Source organism: Chelonoidis abingdonii, chromosome 2 (genome assembly GCF_003597395.2).
Source record: "Chelonoidis abingdonii isolate Lonesome George chromosome 2, CheloAbing_2.0, whole genome shotgun sequence".
In the NCBI taxonomy this organism is placed as follows: domain Eukaryota; kingdom Metazoa; phylum Chordata; order Testudines; family Testudinidae; genus Chelonoidis; species Chelonoidis abingdonii.
Window position 1 is genome coordinate 98,225,157 of NC_133770.1, and position 10,747 is coordinate 98,235,903.

Sequence of the window (10,747 nt, forward strand, 5' to 3'; positions counted from 1 at the left end):
TTTCTCCACATCTTTCTTGAAATGCGGTGCCCAGAACTGGACACAATACTCCAGTTGAGGCCTAACCAGTGCAGAGTAGAGCGGAAGAATGACTTCTCGTGTCTTGTTTACAACACACCTATAATTCTTAAGGTTGGATTGCCATCTCTTTTCCAGGTTGTTTCCAACTCCAGATTTCCTGTGACTAGGCAAATCAAAAATGGATTTTGGCCCCGTACTGGCTTTACCAGTTCAGAATCTGAGTCTAAAATATAATTCTGTACTCACATCTCTTTTTTAATTATAATATCTTTCTACCTGTTAAACTTTGCATGGCACCAGGTGGTTTTAACCTTGCAGCTGGCACATAGCAATGAGCAATGTTTTGAAATCAAATGATAGATGTAAAAAAAATCATTGTGAGAACTTCAAAATATATATTCTAACATAAGAAGGCTCTTAGAAAAATTTAAATAACTGTGCTGATCACCTTTGAAAGTACAGAATGAGTATTTTGAGGGATGGTTATTTGTCCTCATCAGAATAGTATTGTAAGGAGTTTTTATGGTTGTTCTACATCCTAAATATTTAATTTTCAGATGTTTCCTGTTTGTGAAAACATTTGTATGAATAGACATGTTGAGAGGTCTGTTCTCTGTTAATAACTGAGGCCAGTGCTTTTTGTTCTTAATTTCTCACTTATTGTCAGTGTGTTTCACTGTCCAGTCACTTAGAGTTGTTTTGAGTGTTTTTCTTTTGTTTTTGAAGTGGACCCAAACATATTGAAATGATTTTGCTGCTACTGTTCAGGGAGATAACAGCACAAATTGTTGGAGCCTGTCGTAGCATTTTTGGGTTGATTTGTGAAAATTTGTGTGTCCAGAAAGTAAATGATTATTTTTCTTAAATAAAGGCGTTTTTCCTTTTTTTTTTTTTTGAGGGGAGAGGTGGAGAGAGTGAGTGAGCTGCCCAGCTTTTTATGTCCTGCTAGTCATCTGCTGCAGGAAAACTGCTTATGCTGGCATCTGTGCATAGATACAAACGTTGAAAAAATATTTTTTCAAGGCACAATTCCAATGAAATGAGTGTTGTGTACATTCTGATGAATTTTAGCATGTTTGTAGGTCTTTGAAAAGGCTATCTAATGCCATTTTACTGTTGTGGAAACTAAGATAGAAAGGTTGTGACTTGATTAAGGCCACAAATTGAATTGGTGCTGGAGATGGGATTGGAATAGAGGAGCCCCCAGTGTGATTCTCTAGACCAGGCTGCTTCTCTGCTACTGACTTGCTTCATTATGGCTAGAGGACATAGCAGCAGCTCAGCAGAGGAGCTAATGTATCTGGAAGAAGCTGGTTGTGAGGGAGCTTATAGAAGTCCTAATGTCATCAGTGGCTATTTAGGCTCCCCCAGAGATTAGTTTGGGATCTTCCCTCAGCATTTATGGAAGGGACAATTCATTTTGGTCTACCCCCAGTTTTTGTACCACTATAACTATGTTGGTTGGGATGGTTTGTGTGAATTTTTTTATTGATAGAACTATAAAGGGATTGTATACAGATTCAATTTGTGAAGACCTTGGCTTGGCACCTAGAAATGTAGATGTAAAAGGCATAATTGTAGACATTTAAAGGAAGTATTTCTCTTGCAGCAACACAAATATCTCATCATATTATGTTTTAACAATAGGATATAATCACAATTTTATGGTAAAATGAAAACAAAGTCATATACTGGAGTGTCAGACAACTTATAATAAATGCTTCCTTTCTAATGTCTGATACTGTGTAGTGAGGTCTGTTCTAAAAGAAGGAAAGGGTAGGTAAAGATAGCCTTCAAATGGGCTATCTTTTTAAGAGCTTGTTTAGATGAACAGATGGTCAATTTTACCTTGCACTAGCCTGCTGCTCATTGGCTGTCTGTGTGGCCCCTGCTGCCTTGTGCTAAATGTTCCCTTGATCTACTTTGCTTTGAAACTGGAGTAGCTCAAAAGTGCACTAGAATGTTTAGTGCATGGCAGCAGGGTCCAATGGACAGTTGGTGTGCAGCAGGCCAGTATGAGGTATAGTAGAAGATTCTGTGATTGTTGCTAAGAGGAGAAGTTATGGGGTAAGCAGAGCTAAGGAGGAACACAAAGTGTCTCTTCTCTCTGCTGCTTCTAAAGAGAAGTAATTCCGAAGGGTTCGTTAATGATTTGTAATTATTTATAGAGTTGAGGAAAAATTGTTTTTCATCAAAAATGCATTGTGACAATAAACGGTAGGTTTTCTTTCTAAGGGGTCAGTTTTGTCACCCTTACACATATAAAACAGTATCTTACTCTGTGAGTTGCCCAGTGAAATCAGTTGAAGTAAAGTACCACTGTGAAGTAAGGATGAAAGAATTAGGCCCATAGTGAATAGCACGGGAGTGTTGCGATTGCATTAAGTCGGGCCAGGATTTCACTTAAAGAAGTTAAAATTCTTCCGTCAAGACATCCGGAGACACGTTGACCCAGAGAGCACATTATTGACCTCCTGGAATAGAAAACACTACTTATTCTAAAGAAGGGCAGTATGTGTAAATATAAGACTGCAGTATTTATTTATTTCTTGTCTGTATAACCTAGACAACACATGTATAGAAACAGATGAGAAATTTTATGCATTCTTTCTTTCCCAAAGTAGTAAACTGTATCTCCTTGGTATGTGTAATGATTTGCATTTTAAATAGTTCTTTCTGTTTTTAGGTTATGGTCAGACTGGTCCAGTGTTTCAGCGAGCAGGTTATGACTCTGTTGCAGCGGCTGTTTCTGGTCTTATGCATATCACAGGACCGGAGGTACTTAACTTTATTGTAAATTTAGTAAAGACCTTTTTCCATGCACTGAAGCTTTGTGCTGTACTTAATAAAATGGCCTGTAGAAATAAAAATAATTAAAGTGATTGGTAGCTGGAAAAATGAAATATAAGCTTTGATTTAAGATGGGAGAACGAGTCAGCAATGCAAGTCTCTTGAAGCGGTGTTCTCCCACAACAGGACAATATTGGCAAAAGCCTAGCATTTAGAATTAGTTTATAATAAGATAATAGATTCTAGAAACAAGCTAGAAAGTGACCTTGGTTCTTGGTGGGTGTGTATATGGAGTGTATACAGCTAGAAAAGTATTCTGGAATGAAGGGCCTTAAATGTCATATTCAAAATCTTAAAGAAAATGAAGGCATTTAAGTAATCTATCTAAAGTATTTCTAAGGTTCTGTCCCCTTGGTATTTAAATGCATAATATGTGTGAAAAGGGACATTGAAAGATCCAGTAATCAGCATGAGTTTGAATAAATTGTCAGTGGCTTAGTCACCACAGATTAAGTGGTGAATAAAATATCCTATACAAAGGCTGTGATTTTGTTAATTATGACGTAGCAGAAGTAGGGAAGGAACAGTCAGGCATCTCCTGCCCACACAAGCTCTCCGGCAGGATAAATGAAGAGCAATTCCCAAACAAATGGCTGTAAAAGGCAGAGGAGACATGAAGGGAACATCACCTCTAACCCTCTCCTGCAAAATCTGGGGATCAAGACCAAGAAAGCTGCAGATTCCCTTCCCCCTCCAAACCTTTCCCTGCCGTGGATGAAGGTTTAAGTGAAGGGTGCCTCTTTCTGCACCTGACATTGAAACCCTCCCTACGCTGCACAGCAGGGGTTTCTGCCCATGCCTCTCTGCTACCTCTGTACTGGGCACATGCTGTATGGTTGTGACAAATAAGTATCACTGCTGTAATACTCTCTCCCTAGCCAAATCTCCTGTGTGCTCTGAGGAAGGCAAAACCCCACCCCTCTAGTTGCCAGTTTGTAATGTGCAAGTGTGATTGGTGGGAACTAAGGGCCCCCGAGCTCTGCCCAAACCCTGCTCATGCATGAGGCTGTTTTTACAGATGGGGCACCACTGTTCCTCATGCTAGCTAAGGTCCCAGAGGTATCTATCCCCAGCTGTCCAGCTGTCTCTCAAGAGCTCTCTCCTCCATTTTTCCAGCAAGTGAGGGGGATGGCTGGTATTTGGGTAACATAGATGTTCTTAACCACTGAAGTTTAATAAAAGGAATAATCCAACCATCAAGAACCTGGGAATGCCTCCAATATTTTGCCTGTGCTAGTCATTTAGAGGCCTGGATTTTGTATGTACGTAGTAAATAAAATCAATAAGACTGTATGGAATTAATACAAAGATGAAACGACCAATTTCAAAATTACAATAATAAATTATAAGTAAGGTCCTTGCCATAGGGAGCAGTGAAATTTGAGAAGAATTTGACTTGGAAATAGAGGCTCAGAATTAAAAATAGATGTTCTATAAGAAAGAGTTTGACAGCCAATTGGAGATGTTGGTCACGAAATGAGAACTATGAAGACCAAAAGCCTCTGAAAATACAGAAAAAGTTTACCAAAGAGCCGGGATATGAAGCCATATGAACCTGTAATGATTTGGTACACCTGGAGTGGCAGCAAGAAGAGTGGTGTAGCAGAAAAAGTAACTAACAAGAATATGGGAGAGAGGGCCTGTTGTCTCAGGGACATGATTTCAGCAGAAACTCTTAGTTAAATTGAAAATTTATTGGCTTGTGTGTGGATTTCATGAGTGACTTTTGAGATTTGTATACGAAAGTTGACATTATTTAAAGTTATTTCCCCCGTTATTTAATAAGCAATTTATTCAGCTGTGGTTGCTCTCTAATATCCTCTAAATCCAAATGTGACTGTTCACAAACTTGCCATTTTGGGGAAAGCGAGAAGGGAAGAGTAACAAGTGAGAGGAGTGGTGGCCTTGAGGTTAAGGGATTGGACTGTGGCTCAGGAAACCTGGGTTAAGTTCCTTTTGTGGGAAAACCTCATTATACCTTATTTGCTCATCTGTAAAATGGGGATAATAATTCTTTTCTCCTCCACCTTTTGCCTGTCATGTCTATTTAAATTGTAAGCTCTTTGGGGCTGTGACGGTGTCTTACTATGCATATGTAAAGCAATTTGCGCTGTGAGTCCTCATTCTTAGTTAGGGCCTCTAGATGCCACTCGAATACAAATAACTTGTATTCGATAGGCTGTAGAGAGCTCATGCTGCCCAAGGATTTGTATTGGACTTGTTTGGCAAGGGACAGGTCACAGAATTGAAAAGAAACAAGGAGATGGAATAAATACTGAAAGACACCCTGAAAACTAATTTTGTTTTAGTTCGTGTAATGGCGATGATGGTGACAACATGTCTTGTTGCTCCATTCTTGTTGTGTAATACATACAGTATATGGAATAGATCACCTGACTGTGAGGTTCTCCTTTGAGTATGTTTCAGTTTGGATCCCACTGTAGGTGCACATATGGCTCGTGCTTGTGCGATTGGATTTTTTTTAATAGCAGTGTTCATTGGGGAAGCTCATGCACCTCGTGTCACCTCATGCTCCTGTGTGAGGGCATAAAGGACAGACCAAGTAAAACTCTCCCTCAGTTCCCTCTTACCACCCATGGCAATGAGATGGAACCCACTTAGTGTCTCCCCTGCTATTTTTCTTTGAGGTTTAAACTCGTCTTCTAGATTAGTTTGTGAAGAAATACTTCACCCATTGTACCTTTGTTAATTTTTTTTAGTTTGGATTCCTTAAAAAAGTCATCTAAACAGAAATATATCTCCCTGTGAAACAGGGCAAGGTGCCTCGTGCCAACCTCCATGGTGGCCTCTAAACCTTAAGGGTTTAACCCTGTACGACCTGCGATGGGCTCTTTCTCCTGGTTGATGGGCCTAGCTGATGCCTTCTCAGTCTGGGGAGAGCCACATCGCTGAAAAGTGCTTTTGTGTGTAAATCCTTCGTGGCAAGGGCTGCAAGTGGAGGGTCCAGCAGCAAAAAGAAGTCAGGGAAGAAAACTCAGTTGAAACTGATTTTTGGTCACATTGATGCTGATCACCCTGGCACCAGGGCATTCAGCACTAGTGCTGGCAATCACTTCAGCACGAGAACACTTGGCACTGACTGTGTCATTGGAGCCAGCACCAGCACTCCAATCTAGGGGCAATACCAAAAGGAAGGGCTGAATGAAGACCGGAGACAGCTCTGAGCATAGGGAGGCCCTGCCTCTGAGAGAGGAAAAGACGCATCACTCCTCTAAGGATAGGTGTCTACATCCAGTGCCAAAGGAGTGGTGCAAAGTATGCTGACACTGCTGGCATCAGCACTGCTAAAGATATCAACACCAATCTTCAGCTTGCTCCAATTGTGTGACCAAGGTATGTTGTAACAAAGCTGTCAAGATCCCTGCTGGGGACAGCATTGGCATGGGAACTGGAGCAACAATATCGATACATCATACTCAAAGAGACACCTCTCATCTATTTCCTGTGTCACCTATGCTTGACTGTCATCCAGTTGGGAGCCAGTCTTTGGTAGCCACCTTGCCCCTTTCCATCAGGCTTGGTTCGATATCTCCTCAGACAAATGGTTGTTTGAACATAGTTGCCCACGGATGTTCCAGTCATTTCCACAACTTTCTCCCTACCTAATCCCTTTCCCTATCTCTTCAGAGACCCTTCTTACAAGAAACTGTTACAAAAAGAAGTGGCCTTGTTGCTTCATCTAGGATGTTCCTCCGGAGTACAGGGAAGAGGCTTCCACTCCTAATATTTTTTTACTCTAAGATAAAAGGAGATCTTTTATCCTGTCCTAGACCAGAGAAGACCAAACAAATATATACACCACCTCAGATTCAAGTGATAGTGCTTGCCTCCCTCATTGCATCTCTGCAGGCTCAAGAACGGTTTGTCATTTGACTTACAATATATATGACATCCCCCTGGCCTGCAAGAAACACTTGATTTGATCTGATCATGAATGTCATTACCAGTACAAGGTATTACCAATTGGACTCTTCATGGCACCAAGGGTTTTTATGAAATGCCTAGCAGGGGTGGCAGCCCACCCGAGAAGGCACGGCATTCATCATACTTGGCGGTTGAGGGCAGATTGTAGTGGGAAATGGTGGCAAGCTGGAATGTACGCTTGTCTTATTCACCCATCTGAGCCTAGTGAACTACAAAAAAATTGTCGCTCACATCATCTGAGATGATAGAGTTCATAGGAACTGTGATTGACACCTGACTGGAAAAGGCATACCTTCCCAATTTAGTGCTCCTGAGGCTCATGGAGCCTGTATTCGAACCGCTCTCAGAACGTTCTTTTCATCACCTTACTCTGAAGTCAGTCTTCTTAGTGACTATCACTTCAGCAAGGAGAGTGAGTGAGCTTCAGGCATTTCTAGCCTGAAAGACAGGGTATGCTGCAACCCCACCCAAAGTTCATTTCTAAAGAGGTCTCAGATTTTCATCAGAACCAGTTAAATCAGCCTACTTTCCTTTTTCACAGAGACACAATCAGCATGAGGAAAAAAGCAGCAAAGAGTCCTGTGGCACCCTATAGACTAACAGATGTATTGGAGCATGAGCTTTCGTGGGTGAATACCCACTCATCGACATGCATCTGACGAAGTGGATATTCACCCACGAAAGCTCATGCTCCAATAAGTCTGTTAGTCTATAAGGTGCCACAGGACTTTTTGCTGCTTTTACAGATCCAGACTAACACAGCTACCCTTCTGATACCTGAGGAAAAAAGAAGTTACACACACTAAATATATCCAGGACTTTGCTTTATTATGGTGACAGGACCAAATCATTCAGTGTATTGCCCTGTCTGTTTATAGCTATAGCCAGAGATTCTAAATGTCAAGCCACTTCCTTGCAAAGAGTATCAAAATGTATAGCATCATGTATCTTGATGTGTTATCATCTGGCTGGTGTTCCTATCTCACTGAGCATCACAGCTCATTCTGCCAGAGCATGAGCAACAACCTTCCCCCACTTCAGGAATATCAGAGATCTGTAATACAGTGGCGTGGACTAACCCACTGATTTTTGTCAAGCACTATCCCTTGGAATTAGCTGCAAGGTCAGATGCCAAGTTCAGGAGAACAGTACTTCAATCACTGTTTGTTTGATGCAGCTATACTCATTCCCACCATTTAGAGAGGATGCTACTTGCCAGTTTCCTACGGGGGTTCGTACAAACGTACTCAAAGAAGAAATAAATACAGTAACTGTGGTTCTTCAAGATATTATAGTCAATATGGATCTCAAACCTGCCCTCAGTCCCCCTTTTTCAGCCACCATGGGCTTTGAATTATGAGAGAATGCCCTTGTGTGGGAATATGAGGCGGCACAGGGTGCATGCATTGTCTTAAGAGACCCAGCTATTTAAAGAAAATCCAATCTTGTGAGGCACATATGCATGTACAATGGGATCTACACCGAGCCCAACATCTCAAAGAACTACAGTTTCTGTAGGGAAAGTAACCATTCCTTACATTCTGATGCAGTGCTTGTGAAGTGAAGAGCATTGCTTCCATTACAACAGCAGAAGTTGCACACACAACTTCCTGAGCTGAAAATTGGCCAGTTATTATTTCCATGGAATTTAGCTGTTACAAAGGGGCAAATGTTGTTAATACTGAGTTAAAGGAAACATATTTAAAAGGTTAAAATTTAACAAAATAGAACTCTAAGAAAACTTTTCAATGATATGTGAATGACAGAATGTACAAGTGTTACATTGAATAATTGGAAGTAAGTTGTATTATGGGAGTAATATTCCTCAATGGCCATTATGAAGATGGATTTTATTAAAAGGTTGTGTTAAGATCTACACTGGAAACCCAGATGTTCACATCACCTCACCAGTACTTCAGGCAGTGTAATCATTAGAATCATTTAATCACTGTTGCTAACAGCTCTGTGTATTCACCATGGGCTTTTAACAATTCATTCTGACTCAGTCATTCTCTTGCCTGATTAAAATAAACATGCTAACTTTTAGCTCTTATTTCTCTTCATATAAAGTTTTTGATTCATATTTTATTCTATAAGGGCTCCCCAAACACACATTCTTTCATGTGCAAAGGGCCAGCGCAGTGCCTAAGTGCTACTTAAGTCCTATTTTGAAGACTTAAGTGGTGCATAGGTCTTGTGCTTTGGGGTGACTTTCATAGCCTCTAGAAGTGCCTTTAGCTGTTGCAATGAAAATCCACTCTGAATTCGTTTAATAATAATAAATAAAGATTCCTAGCTACTATCTAGAGCTTTTTCATCAGCAGATATTTAAAGGATGTCAGTAAATAAAGCTTGCAAAGTTCCAATGGCACTGTTTATGGATAAGTAATAGTTATGTGGAATTTTGAACAACATTAAAAACAAAGTGGCAAAACCTCTCATTCAATGTAAGGGTGGGTGTGCAAAGGCCTGCTTTGTTCCGTAAGTACTATCAGCTGTGTGTATACTATCGATAAAAATTAGTGTTAAAATATGTAATAGGGTAGGGTAAACACAAAACAAAACGAATTCTTGTGTTCTCTTTTCCCCTCTCCCTTTTGGTTATGTATTGTTTAATTAGAATGTAAAGTCTTCAGGGAAGAGGCTGCCACATGTGACATAGACTAAAGTAAAATCAAAATAGTAGCTTATATACAATACTTGAATCAGAATAAAACATTTGCTGGCACATTAAGCGACTGTGATAAACCCAGAAGAGAAAATGACTTACTGGTTGTAATTCTGCTTCTCTGAAGTTTATCATTGTGACAGGATTCTCACTTTTCTAACATCTTGTGTTAGGAAATAAGAATGAGAATCCCTGGTGGATAGTATCTTTAATGACACCTGAATGATAGTGATTAAGGTGTTTTTACCCATCATTTTTTTTTATGTTGAGTTAATTGATTGCCAAATAACTCTCTGTAATTAATACTTCTATAAAGAACAGCCAGTCTGGACACTCCCCAAACATTTGTTTCAGGCCGTGAACATTTGTGGTTTACCCTGAAAAACAGCCTCAGGATAAACTACAAATATTTGTATTCTTGCTGTAAAAAAAATTCTAATGAGAGTGAGACATGAGGCCTCTGTATTATGCAATATCATATCCACAGAAGATCACTGTGTGACTATACAGTGGAATCCTAATTTGCCAAAAGTTCTGGTGAACAGTTCATTGAGTGTGCTCTGGGGACACCACTGGAGATTTTATTCTGCTGAAGGAGTACACAAATTAGAATTAATTTTAGGAACATCAACATAATATCTACAACCACCTGAAAATTGTTCAGTTTTAAAGCTGCATTAACACTTCCAGTTTTTGACCCGAGCCATTTTAATAATAGAGTACATTTCAGAAGTTGTATGCAGAACTCTGGAATGTTTCTGAAGCAGGGATGGAATTAGTAGCAAAAGTTATACTCCCACTCAGCCCACAGGGACTTTCTTATGTATCTCATGCGACGCTGTACCCCATAATTCTTGATGGGAATATGACATAACTGGAATAGGTTTTGTGCTGCCTGTGCCATGTAACATATCTCTGTAAAGGTTATGATCTACTATATCTATTCATCCTATTTGTACACATTGTGATGGGGCAAGGCCAGATGGCCAGTAAAGTAGTGAGGAACAGGTATGTTAGCCCCAGGCTAAACAAATCCCTAGGACCATGGTAACCAAATGGCAGTTACTCCAGGTTAATCAAGACACCTGGGGCCAATTAAGATCTTTCTAGAAGGCAGTGGAGATAGCTACATTGATTGGGACACCTGAAGCTGGAACTAGTTAAAAGCCTCCCAGTTAGTGAGATTTGCATTTGAGGAGCTGGGAGCAAGAGGCGCAAGGAGCTGAGAGTGAGAGAGTGTACTGCTGGAGGATTGAGGAGGAC

At 40.3% G+C, this 10,747-nt stretch overlaps 1 protein-coding gene across 3 annotated transcripts in view; it reads left to right on the forward strand.

Moving 5' to 3' along the window:
- Positions 1-10,747, forward strand: part of SUGCT (succinyl-CoA:glutarate-CoA transferase) — a 489,378-nt gene that overhangs the window by 54,014 nt on the left and 424,617 nt on the right. For all 3 annotated transcript variants that reach the window (XM_032793445.2, XM_032793446.2, XM_032793447.2), the window contains one exon: positions 2,708-2,799. In XM_032793445.2, coding sequence (XP_032649336.1) covers positions 2,708-2,799 — 92 coding nt within the window. The remainder of the gene's footprint in view (positions 1-2,707; positions 2,800-10,747) is intronic.